The 12,222-nt window shown below is 41.5% G+C and overlaps 2 protein-coding genes across 4 annotated transcripts; one reads left to right on the forward strand and one right to left on the reverse strand.

Moving 5' to 3' along the window:
• Nucleotides 1–320: 320 nt before the first annotated feature.
• On the forward strand, nucleotides 321–6,701 carry zgc:158263 (ceramide kinase family protein). The gene is made up of 13 exons (XM_051424835.1): nucleotides 321–725; nucleotides 1,900–1,995; nucleotides 2,263–2,400; nucleotides 2,546–2,674; nucleotides 2,842–2,905; nucleotides 3,018–3,163; nucleotides 3,251–3,325; nucleotides 3,441–3,593; nucleotides 3,878–3,983; nucleotides 4,840–4,943; nucleotides 5,441–5,637; nucleotides 5,723–6,039; nucleotides 6,237–6,701. Exons 1-13 carry the CDS (start codon nucleotides 602–604, stop codon nucleotides 6,355–6,357), a joined length of 1,770 nt encoding a protein of 589 aa, XP_051280795.1. The 5' UTR covers nucleotides 321–601; the 3' UTR covers nucleotides 6,358–6,701.
• A 1,060-nt stretch (nucleotides 6,702–7,761) lies between these two features.
• On the reverse strand, nucleotides 7,762–11,999 carry LOC127377168 (glucose-6-phosphate 1-dehydrogenase-like). 3 transcript variants are annotated; one of them, XM_051424837.1, is made up of 13 exons: nucleotides 11,873–11,999; nucleotides 11,555–11,729; nucleotides 10,839–10,876; nucleotides 10,609–10,717; nucleotides 10,302–10,519; nucleotides 10,053–10,211; nucleotides 9,773–9,898; nucleotides 9,574–9,667; nucleotides 9,279–9,465; nucleotides 8,934–9,169; nucleotides 8,410–8,486; nucleotides 8,223–8,315; nucleotides 7,762–8,125 (listed from the first exon to the last, which is right to left on the reverse strand). In XM_051424837.1, the coding sequence occupies exons 2-13, from the start codon at nucleotides 11,669–11,671 to the stop codon at nucleotides 8,035–8,037; spliced, it is 1,545 nt and encodes a 514-aa protein (XP_051280797.1). In that variant the 5' UTR covers nucleotides 11,672–11,729; nucleotides 11,873–11,999; the 3' UTR covers nucleotides 7,762–8,034. The 3 variants fall into 3 exon arrangements, 2 of the variants coding, with proteins under 2 accessions (XP_051280797.1, XP_051280796.1); XM_051424836.1 differs by having other exon boundaries at nucleotides 11,555–11,973; XR_007887647.1 differs by lacking the exon at nucleotides 7,762–8,125 and having other exon boundaries at nucleotides 8,243–8,315; nucleotides 8,410–8,506; nucleotides 11,555–11,990.
• Nucleotides 12,000–12,222: the final 223 nt, after the last annotated feature.

A 12,222-nucleotide genomic window follows, 5' to 3' on the forward strand; every position in this document is an offset into this window, starting at 1 on the left:
AAGTATAGTATAGTCATTCTGATTCTGATAAGAATAGGTTATTAATTTACTCTGGTTATTATTCATTTTCCTCTACAGACTTGTATTTGGTTTCATAGTGAGCTTGTAATTTGAAAGTGCTCACTTTACCTATCCCTATTTATCACCTATTAGTCATACTGTAGGCTATATTTAAAAATGTACTGTGACAACCCTTCTTTCTATCACCACAGCCAGCTATAATAATTGGCCAATGTGCTAATACTTCAGGTAAAAGTACTGGCATCCAATCAGCAGTCTAACATGCAAATGTAGCAGGTGTCGCCAGGGAGGGACTGTAGAGGAAACAGATATTTTTTGACTAACACCCTCTGTTCCAGGCGGTGTCTTAACATTTCACAGGAATAATGCCCTAAATAAAGATCTTCAGGTTCATTCAGAGGAAGATGAAAACTTTCACATGTGAGATAAGAGCTCTGGTGGGTTGTTGACTGATGGCGAGATCAGATTCCCGCTCTGCTGCTATTTCTCAGAGATGTGACAGTTATGAGTGTAAAATGTGATTATTTGAGTTTTGTGAGGAACGGCAAAGAGCGACGCTGTGGCTGAAGCGCTTTTCCAGATGGAGACAGACCTGAAGCTGGAGTCAAGTTTGTGGGTCGGGAATAAAAGATACCGGGCGGTTCTGACGGGCTGGCATTTCAACTGGACCGAGGTAGATAAGAAGAATCGTGACAACCAGACAAGTAGGTGGCCCTTAACTAATCATCTCTCGATCTGTAGCCTGATAGCGATAAATATACTTTCTCGTTGTCACAATGTTGCTGTTTGCCACTTGTTTAAAAGCCACAACTTATTTCTTATCTTCGGTGAACTGACATTAATAGGACTGATGACAAACGAGCAGTATTCATTCTCTAGGAAACAACATAAACAAAACAATGTTTAGTACACCTTATATGTGATATTGGACTACTACAGGAAGGGAGCGCACGTGAAACGTGAAGAACAAGTTAAACAGCACTAACATGAAACACAACCTGAGACAGTGTGCTGAAAACAGGCTATGCAGTCCTCGCACACCTTCAGGCACAAGGTTATAATAAAGGATTCATTCCTTTAGCTATGGAACTGTTTTTTTCAACACACACACACACACACACACACACACACACACACACACACAGAGAGAGAGAGAGAGAGAGGATGAGGGAGGGATTTGCATGTGAACATGGAAAGTGTTTGCTTAACAACATCATGACGATACATTTTTAACACAGTTGTCAATTCAGTTTCATTTATATAGCACAATCAGAATCAGAATCAGAATCAGAATCAAAATCGGTTTTATTGCCCAGTAGGCTTTCACATACAAGGAATTTGCTTTGGTATATCAGTGTATAACAATAAACACTGTATGAGAAAATTATACAAAAAGTAGAGAGAATAAAAATAGACAATGTGACTGTATTTAAATAAATTAGCGAAGAGCTGTACAGTCCCAGGACATATGCAAGTTTGCAAAATCACAAGTCAAAAATGTTGTACTCTAAAAAAAAAAAACTCCTAAAAAAAACATTTTAAGACACCTCAGTAAGAGCAGCGAGCTCTAGCAGCGAACCTTAACGATGGCTCTGTGTCCCAGTAAGCCATGACCAGTGAGCCAGTGTGAACAATACCAGGACCCTGAACCTGAAGCAGCTAAATGGATCAGTAACACCTGTGCTTTTTCTGCTGTGACCTGTCAAATAAGCCCTAAAACAGAGCTCTGGCATTAGAACAACTAAATGGGATGCAGCCATTATTCATTTTATTAAATTACATCTGTGCTTTAACAGCTTTAAAATATTCCATTCATTGTATGCATGGAAGCGTGTCCACTGATGTTTGCACTGTGTGTGTTTGTCTGTGTGATTAAAGTTTCAGTGCCGGTGGCAGAGGTGGTTGGAGTGGAGGAGGGTCGGGTGGAGATCCTACCCCAGAAGTCAGTTGAGGACACAGACAAAGACTTCACGGGTGGGTGCTCTCACTCTCTAAGATATCACAAACCCACGGCCACAGTCAACGCTTAAGTAAATAGTAATAACACAGACTGAGGCCGTGCACATCTTGTGCCGTTGAGTTTCAAATGAGATTGTGAATAATTTGCATACAGGTAGGCCTACACGATACGCTCGCTTTACAATTCAGTCAAATAAGTGCCTGTAAACCCCTACGGTCTAACAGCTTATATTGTAGAATTACAGCATTGTTTTGACTTCTTCATCTGTCATCCACCTCCAGTTTTTTACATAAAGCGCAGCAGCAGTGGGGGCTCTTATGGGTTACTATGGAGACTGGGCCGGACCCAGTTCAGCTGCCCCAGCCGGGTCCTCAGAGACCAGTGGACGAAACACCTAAGAACTGCTCTCAAAACCCACAGTATGGATAGATAATTATATAAATGAATTAGACAAAGCTGATATTATGACTCCTATGTCTATGATTTTACTAATAATGATTAATTATGTTCAAATCCCCTGAGAGTTCGCTGGCTCTTCGTTAATATTCCAAATGTATCTTTCAGGTCCGTTGCGTCCCCACAGGCTGTTGGTGTTTATAAACCCATTTGGAGGGAAAAAGAAAGGAAGAAAGATCTACCATTCTCTGGTTGCCCCACTGTTTGAGCTGGCTGGTATCAGCTCTCATGTAATAGGTAACGACAAAATGGTGTTATACTGGTTTTATTTTGTTTAGAGAGAAGTTTAATATGTTACTGATACAAATGCTACTCTAGGTGAAGGGTTATGTCTCCTAGATGGACTGACCTACTACTACTACTAAAATTTAAAGTGATATGTAATCATAACATTTATTGTTTAGTGACTGAGCGGGCGAACCAGGCCAGAGACCATCTCCTGAAGAAAGACCTGACAGGTTTTGATGGGTAAGAGCTGTCAGCACCGCATTGCAAACACTTTGGTGTGAGAGCATAATGCCAGCTAAGCTCGCTGGGAGGTGCTTTTCCTAACAGAAACTCTTGTGTTTGTTTATAATAGTGTGGTGTGTGTGGGTGGGGATGGCATGTTCAGCGAAATACTTCACGGTTTGATTGGGCGGACACAACAAGAGGCAGGCCTTTGTGAGAACGATCCCGCTGTCACTTTACAGCCTTGTCCGCTTCATATTGGCATAATCCCTGCAGGTAATGACACTGTTAATAAGTATTAATGAACTGATGGAGCAATAACAGCAGACATGCACACACCCTGTTGTATTGTATCTGTTGTAGGTTCTACAGACTGTGTGTGTTATGCCACAGTGGGAGTGATCGACCCTGTTACTTCAGCTTTGCACATTATCGTTGGTGAGAAAAGACAATCTTTTAATCACAGTTTTTTTTATCAAGATATTAAAATACCTGAGCAATTTTATCAACTCTGAGCTCCACAGTTTACCTTATTTCCCACAATACCTTGCAGGAGACTCTCAACCTTTGGATGTGGGTTCAGTTCATCAAGCTTCTGCTCTGGTGCACTACTCAGTGTCTCTGTTGGGTTATGGCTTCTATGGTGATGTACTAGCTGAGAGTGAAAAACACCGTTGGATGGGACCTCTGCGATATGACTATTCAGGTAGGGACTGATGAGTCATGAACAGAAATGACTGCATGCTGTAATACCATAGATGCTGTTAGATTATCTGTATTTATTTTTAGCGTAAGTTAAAAATTCATTCTGAAACCATCATTCATAACGCTTTGACCAAGATGAAAGGACATCATGTGACGCATATGCTCTTTTTAAAATAAATGTATGTAACAAAGCAACATTTCCTTGCCCATGTACTTTTTTAAAATTTCATGTATACATCTAGTGTTGTGTATTTTCAGCTAACTTAATTGTGCTCCTTCGTCTAGGCACAATGGTGTACCTGAGCAACAGAAGTTATGCAGGCATAGTTCAGTATCTACCAGCAGACCCAGTGCTATCCAGCCCGAGAGACCGAACACGCTGCCTCTCAGGGTAAAACGCCAACTTTTGACAAGACATAAAAAGGGTGTATGCAATTAATAATAAACACAAAACATACCTCAAAAAAAGAAAGTAAATAGTATTACAATGTGCACACCAGATCTTGGTCTCATAAATATGTTAAATGTAAAAAATAACCACCATCTGGGAGCCTTACCTATTGTGCAGACTCTCGATTTTGTTCATGTTATTTGTCTAACACTTTGTATTTGAGGATCACTGTTCATTAATTTAGTCATCATGTTGGGTGACTGTGACCTAGCTATGCAAGGTGCAACAAACTAACCCTCCTATAAGAAGAAGAAAACATGGATAAAAGGTGGCAGTGTTGAAAGAAGATCATAGTAACATATAAACCTGTAGAAAGGTCTGTTATATTCTGGTGACTAATCTTACTCCCAGCCTTTCCGCCGGTGCTCATCCTTATCTAGGCTATCTAAGGATGAGGGTGCTTTTAAGCTCCCCTCTTAATGAGAAAGAGAGAAAGTGTTGCTGGTAGTAGCATCATTATTATTTGAGCACTAGTGAAATGGTTCAAATTCACTGATCGAGACACTGTAACTTCTACCTGCGGCAGGGGCTCAGGTTTTGGGTGCACTTTAAGGCGGGGTAGGAAGCACGTCAAGAGGAACTTGATCTTGATGAAAGGTGAGCCTTGGCCTCCTGATAGAGCGCACAAGGCCTTGTTCTTTGTCTGAGGCAGCTGCCTCTGGCTGTCAGCTAATAGTTCTTGATGCTCTTATGAATGGGTGTCAAGGTCGAGGAGCTTGTTATTTCACAGGCTTCCAGCCAGACTGAAAATTCTTTGTATTGTTTTGTGTGTGTGTGTGTGTGTGTGCGCATTTAGGTGCAGTGTGTGCTCCAGAAGCACAGAAAGACTTTTCCCCCACTCTTCAGATTCAGGCTCCCTGTACAGCTCCCACTACAGCCAATTCAGTAGTGACTCTGAGGGTAAATACACACACATTAAAGTCCTGTTGTTGTGTTTTGTATATTTTAGCCCATTTAGCAGCACACATCATGAATACTTTAAAGCATTCTTCCTCGCCAGGTTGCACAATATGATTCTTCCTTCCAAGATTGTTTTATTTAAATTATTAATAGAGGGCTGAAGGGGTGATATTATCCAGTACTTCACAAGAATGTGAGATGTGTAGCAAAAGTGAAAAAACTTACATTTGTTACAGAAATATGTTTTCTTTTGCTCTATTAATCATCTCAAGACCCCTCAGATTTGAATTTATCAAACAATTACAGCAAACCAAAGTTTGTCTGAGAAGTAAAGAACACACAACAGTGAGCAGTAAAGTATGCATGATGGGCTAAAGCATGCAAAGACACCAGTATGGTCCTTAAATAATCATCAGTGACGTACAGTAGGACGTTTTTGAATCCAGCATCATCTCTCTCTCTCTCTCTCTCTCTCTCTCTCTCTCTCATCTGTCCAGGTGAGTGGGTCACTGTGGAGGGCAGGTTCAGGTGTGTGTCTCTCACTTGTATGTCCAGCTCGTGTCCCAAGAGTCCTCTGGGCCTGTCTCCCTCTGCCCACCTGGCGGACGGAACAGGAGACCTCATCCTGGTATGGGACACTCACCCGTTGGGATTCCTCAAGTTCCTCTACAGGCACACAAGCACAGAGGACCAGGTGTGGGCACTTTCACATTAAAACCAAGCTGGAACTAGCGAGTTTAAACGCTGCTTGACGCAATCTCTCCTCCCACTTTCCTTAGTTTGATCTGCCGTTTGTGGAGGTCCACCGTGTGAAGGCTGTCCGTTTCTCTCTCCCTTCGAGCAAAGAGGAAGAACGGTATGAAGAGGTTGGGGGGATGAGTGGTGAGATAGATGAAGCAGAGAGAGGCTACGTCGAGACCGTCAGCAGGAATGGATCTCAGCAGCACCTAGCAGAGAGAGGCACAGGGCGAGATTTGACAAACGAACAGAAAACAACAACGCCCTTCCTGTGTGGTCTATGCTGCAGTAAAGCTCCTGCTGTGTCAGTGTGGAACTGTGACGGAGAGATTCTGCCTTTCACTGAGATCCTCTGCAGGTAAAAGAGTGCAAGAGAACTCCATGTGGTGTTTTGTGTATTCTCAAACCGCACTGTATTATACTCAATAAAGTATTTCTGATTCAGATTCTGATTCCTACTGTTATCATATGTCAAGTTCAAACAAAAAAAAGTGTACAGATAGCAACTTATTTCTCAGATGTGCAGTTTTAAATTGTGTTCACTCATTCTCTTAGGATTCATGGCCAGTTGGTGCGTCTGTATGCCAGAGGCATTGAGGATGGAGCAGCCGTACACAACTGCAGCGAGGAAAATGACCAGTTTGAAAGGACATCCTTCTCAAATGGTCTCGCCTAAATGTTGGATGATGAGAGAAAATGGGAATGTTTCTAGGGCCAAGGCTAATTTGTATATTTGAGAGAAAGGATAGCCAGCTTTGCAGTCTGTCTTGGCCAAAGAGTTCCTAATATTTCAGGTACTTTTACATTGAAATAATGAAAAAAACTATTTATTCTTGAATGAGTCTGTTTAATATTGCTCCTTAAAAAAACATTATTATAAAACTTGCTAAATGATACACTTATATGTAGTGCAGGTTTTTCTGCACAAAAACTTGTATACAGTGTTTGGTCTGCAAATTGTATTTATTTTCACTTTAGGCTACAGGGAATAAAGGTCAACAGAAGTTAAATTACATAAAACATGACTTGACTCCTTTTATGCTTTATTGCAGTCAACATTAGTTCAGTAGTGCAGCAGTGTAACTTTGCAGCTGAATAGCAGCAGCAACAGCTTTCTTTTTGTTTCACATAAACAATCATAAACCTTTTTTTTCCTACTGTGATCTAAACTAAAGAAAGCTTATGAGATTATAATATTTTAAAATATATCTTTACTATTTTTAGTGTCAACATAGTATCCCATACTAACAGACCATGATATTATAATTGCATACAGTAAATGTTGAGTAACACATGAAAGAACAAATACAATATGTTCCAAGAAGAGAAGTTCTTTAAACACACACAAGCACTTCCCCTGGCCCTCCGAGTATTGGCAGGATCACCAACAAATAGTCTGTTATTGGTCAGTGTGAGTGTCTGTGTGTGTGTGTGTGTGTGTGTGTGTGTGTGTGTGTGTGTGTGTGTGTGTGTGTGTGTGTGTGTGTGTGTGTGTGTGTGTGTGTGAGTGAGTGAGTGAGTGAGTGAGTGAGTGAGTGAGTGAGTGTGTGCGTTTGTTGATGGAAGGCCCCCAGCTAGACCAAGCACCTGGTAGAGACAGACATAGGTGACAACCAGACAATCAGTCTGCTGCAGGCAGTTAGAAGAAATCCAACAAATGTAAAAGTAAAATTAAGTTGTAATGTTGAAACTCGTTCATGCATTGAGAGAGATTAACTGTTACAAATGTTATTAACAATCATTTATAGGTTTTATTTGAATGTAGCTTAAAACACCTACTTGGAAGTCATTCTTACCTGAAACAGGGCATTCAAACTGGTGTCCTTTGTTATTAAGAAAGTGTTCTGTTCATACAAACCAGACCAACAAGCATTTCTAGTATAAATATTATGTGGTGTTGCTGCTTTGCATGCATCACGTTTAGTGTCATTGTGGTTTATTCATGACTGTAAACATAGGTCTGCTGACAGCAGAGAACAGGCTTCATGTGATTTTCTCGTTCAGCAAGTCTCATATGTCTTAAGGCCAGTGTTGTTAGGTGTGGCCAATGCTAGTAAAAGAAAAAAAAAATGGTCAGGCAGAAGAGTGAATGATGATTTATTTAGAAATGTATTAACTAAATTTCAGATTTACAGGTGAACACTCAAATCAAGCTACTACAGTCATTTTTATCTCCACATTCATTCTTGTATGATTAGGGATAAAAAGCAGTGGTGTTTTCTTTACATGCAGACAAAATCAGACAACGATACAGTAGTGAAAGATTGCAGTCAAATTTATTGTTTGTAAACTCGCCGACAGTGGTGTGTTCATGAGTTTTGTGAGTGTGTGGGCATGTGTGTGACAGAAGGCATCATGTTGTGTGGGGTTTCACCCACTTGTATGTTCCCTCATAGCGGAATCCAACCCTCTTCACGAGATCATCCGCCTCGTTTGGACCACGACTGTGGATGCAACAAAGAAAAGACAAGGGGAAGAGAAATTAAAAAGGACAACGTGCATCATGTTCTTATTCCTGTCTCATAAAACAGATGATTTTACCTTCCATATGTGTAAAGAATGGGGGGTGTCTTCTCTGCCTCTATTTGGTGGAGCAGTGGGGTGAAGATCTTCCAGGCCTCCCGTAACTCATCACTGGAACAGAAAGGCGAACAGTTCAGGTCATAAAATAGTACATTAAAACAAAATACCTAAACAGTGAACTATGACAGTAAAAGGTACAACCAACCTGCGGACAAAATGCATCTGATTTCCACAGAAGACATCCAGTATCAGCCTCTCATAAGCATCTGGGAGCTTCACATTCTAGAGGAAGATGAAAAAAACTATATATCTGCTTATTTCAGGTTCAGGGATCTTAATATGAAAATGGATGGTCTTCACTTGGATAAGATATGATGGATATCATAATATTTTATACAATTAATACGATAATATTTAACAATTAGGTGATGAAATTCAGATTGTTAAAAAACTGTCTTAAGCCTATTGAGCGCATCTTTACACCATCAATACCTCTGTAAGACACTGATTATCTATCAAATGTCACGTCAAATTCAATAGACGTTTAAGTGACATGATATTTTAAAGTATTTTGAAGTTGAGCTAATAACTAAGTGTGAATAAATAAAGTTTGACCAACTTATCTTAAGAATAAAGTGATACATTCTCAAAGGGATTTACGTTAACACACTGACAGTAGACAAAAAATATTCTAATACTGAAAGTTGGACCTGAAACCACAATGGATACCTTGTATCTGCTCCTGTAGGTGAGGTCCAGCTCAGTCTCCTCTGGGCTGAAGTAAACCCCAGGCCTCTTGGTCATCATCTTCAGATAAATTGCTTCGTCTGGCTGCACCCGCACCACCAGCTCGTTCCTCTGACAGCATTCATTAAAGATGTCTCCTGGCACGTCAGTGAACTGCAGACGCACTTCTGCCTTCTGCTCATTCAAAGCTTTACCACAGCGGAGAATGAAAGGAACTCCTGGTGGACGGGTGGATGATGTGAGGACAGACATGAAGGGAGAAAATCAGAGGGGACGTTTTAAAGTGAGGAAAAAAAGAAAGAAAGATGAAAATATGTTTTTCCTCACCATCCCATCTTTCATTCTGAACATAGAGCACCACGGTGGCAAATGTTGGTGTACAAGAGCCTTCTGGTACAGTGGGGTCGTCAAGGTAACCTAGCTTGGAGTGGCCTTCCCCGTCAGGGTCCCCCACGTACTGACCGAGCACCACATCTGACAGAGCAACAGGGGCGATGCACTTCAGTACCTTTACCTACAGCACATCAATAATTACAAGACAGCATGAATGCGATGACATTGACAGAATACATGCAGAATATGCACAAATGTCCTTCTCCAATCATTCATTCTTTGGTGTCACCTTCTCATCCCTCACATCAGCTGGGCTGGTGGAAGCAGGTTTCTCCATGGCAACCAAACAGAGCATCTGGAGGAGATGGTTCTGCATGACATCTCTACATCAACAAACAAGAACTGGAATCAGGGCAAGTAGTGGCTCCAGTGTAACAATAACAGTATATTCAGTGTTGTCACTTTTATTTGAGTGTACCCTCTCTCACCGAATAATACCAAAGTCATCGAAGTATCCTCCACGGCCCTGAGTGCCAAAGGGCTCCTTAAAGGTGAGGACCACACAGGCCACGCTGTTCCTGTTCCATATGGGTCCAAAGATGCGATTTCCAAACCTGAAAGTGGGAGAATAAAACACTGCTGAAATAACACCCTAGATACCAGCGAAAGAGGAAGAGAAGCGCTTGTGAAATCCAGAAGTCTTGTCTATGACATTTACGTTTATACCAGTGGTAAAGTGCTTGGAAAGGTGTGTATGGAACTTGTTACCTGAGCACCATCAGGTTCTGGACCATCTCTTTGCCAAGGTAGTGGTCTATGCGGTAGATCTGGTCCTCTGTGAACAGGGAGGAAAGGCGGGCCGACAGCTCCTGTGAGCTCTGGAGGTCACGGCCAAAGGGCTTCTCAACAATTACCCTGTTCCAGCCTCTGTGTTACAAACATAGCAGATTAGAATCATTTGATCAAAAAGCAAGTGAACTATTGTTTTTGTGGACTTGGAGTGTAACAAAGACTGACTTGAGGCTCATGCAGTGGGCTCTGATGTTTGTGCTAACATGGTGGTAGACGGTAGGTGGCAGAGCCAGGTAGAAGAGTCTGTTGGCGTCAGCTCCCCTCGGTAGAGATGACAGATGCGTGTTGAGTTGAGCAAAAGAGCTGCCATCATCGTACCTTCCTTTAAGGTAGGAGTTCCTATTGAAGAAGGCTGAGAGACTCTCACTCTCTTCTTCAGTGACCTGAGGGAAATGTTGAACAATGATTGCTGAAAACACACCTTAATCAATCTTGTCTTAGATAGCCATCAAGGAGCCTTTAGTTGAACTACCTTCATATGAGGCAGACATGCTGTCTTGATGTCCTCCACGGTCAGATTTGACCGGGCAAAACCCACAAAGTAGGTGTCGTCTGGGAGCAGGCCATCTCTGAATAACCACCTAAAGGAGGGGCAGAGTCAGTCAAAAGCAGTGAGGCAGAACAGCCAGGGGTCAAACTCCTCATAACACAAACTGACCAAACCACTTTAAAAGAACTCTGTCTGGGTTTGTAATTACTCACCATAAAGTTGGATAGATCTTCTTTTTTGCAAGATCCCCCTGTGCAAATAATACAAATAAAAAAAAGAGATCTGATCACGAACCTCTTATCATAATCTCTGTGGCTTAAAGGAGAATCAATCAGAGTCCAAAGAGCAGGTAAACTTTAAAAATAAGCAGTCAGTCACAGTGTGTAATGTGAGAGCTTTGAACACACCCTCTGCAGGACTTTGAGACTTCATTCAAACTTAAATAGAATACTAGCTTTGGCTAGAAAAGGAAAAACAAACAAGTACAACAGAGAAAAACAGATATTTTGCAACTTGTAGGCTCAACGTGACAAAATGTTCCCCTTCTTTCAGTGCTTGACAAAGGGAAAAGTAGATGCAGCACATTTCAGTCAACATGAGCTCATTCCCTGGCTTTGATATTCTGATTAGCACACCACAATATTACCCAGTGAATTGTACTCCTGTGAGGCTTTGTGTCAACTCTGTTGGGCTCCTGTCACTCTGGATAAACCTATTTTCTCTGCTTATAGTTTAATGCTAAAAGAAACTTATATGGACAAGCTGACTTACAAAGACAGTTTGTAGAACTACATGTAGACACTATTTAACATCCGAGACAGACTGAAAATTTCCACATATCACTGTTAAATTGTGTAAAAGGGAAATTGCAATATAGATTAGAGGAAAGTGTGGTTATTCACATCAAGAGTTCAGAGGTTGTACTCACAGAGGCTCCCAGGATTATGAATAGGTGTGTGTTAGAGTGACTGGACTGCTCCTCTCCATAAAGCTCCTTCCTGAGCTGTCCAAACACCTCAGCGCGAGTCAAAGGCTCAGAGCTCATCTTCTGGCCCTTCTGGTCTCAGTCTGTCCCTGCTGTGACCACTCTCATTTCCCTACGGCTACATGACACACACTATGGTGAAATTCCATTTGTCATCCTTGCCTTGCAGAAAAAGCTCAGTGAGTTAATGCTGCCACCTATTGTTGAAAAGAAATAATGCCTTGATGTCACTGCTTCCTCGCGCTTTGTGACGTTAATTACCTCTGCTCTCCAGCTCCTATAGTGTAGAAGGTTGGGTGTATAGGATGACTCCAGGCTTGAAATCAAGTCTGCACCAGATCAGGGTTGGCAACCTGGGAGAAATCCTGCCCCGCCACTTTAACTCACGCTACAGGTCTATTCTGACCAAGCTGAAAACAATAGGCAGGAATGTTTATTGCTCCTAAACCACTCCTTAAATAAATGTTGTGCAAACATTAACAGGTGCCTCTGACTGAGAAAGTCTTACAGCATTGCTGCACAGTTCTTATCAGTACATCACCTCTGGCAGTTTTCAGATTATAAAAATTAGTCATGAATCTTGTCTCCACGCAAACAACTTCTATAACCAA

Source organism: Dicentrarchus labrax, unplaced genomic scaffold, assembly GCF_905237075.1.
Source record: "Dicentrarchus labrax unplaced genomic scaffold, dlabrax2021, whole genome shotgun sequence".
Taxonomy (NCBI): Eukaryota; Metazoa; Chordata; class Actinopteri; family Moronidae; genus Dicentrarchus; species Dicentrarchus labrax.

Coding starts and splice junctions, on each gene's coding strand:
- zgc:158263 (XM_051424835.1), top strand. CDS start 602: ATGGAGACAGACCTGAAGCTGGAGTCAAGTTTGTGGGTCGGGAATAAA. Junction 1,996..2,262: donor CACAGACAAAGACTTCACGG/GTGGGTGCTCTC, acceptor ATCCACCTCCAG/TTTTTTACATAAAGCGCAGC. Junction 3,326..3,440: donor AGCTTTGCACATTATCGTTG/GTGAGAAAAGAC, acceptor AATACCTTGCAG/GAGACTCTCAACCTTTGGAT.
- LOC127377168 (XM_051424837.1), bottom strand. CDS start 11,671: ATGAGCTCTGAGCCTTTGACTCGCGCTGAGGTGTTTGGACAGCTCAGG. Junction 9,466..9,573: donor CTGATGTGAGGGATGAGAAG/GTGACACCAAAG, acceptor GATGTGCTGTAG/GTAAAGGTACTGAAGTGCAT. Junction 8,316..8,409: donor CAGATGCATTTTGTCCGCAG/GTTGGTTGTACC, acceptor TTTCTGTTCCAG/TGATGAGTTACGGGAGGCCT.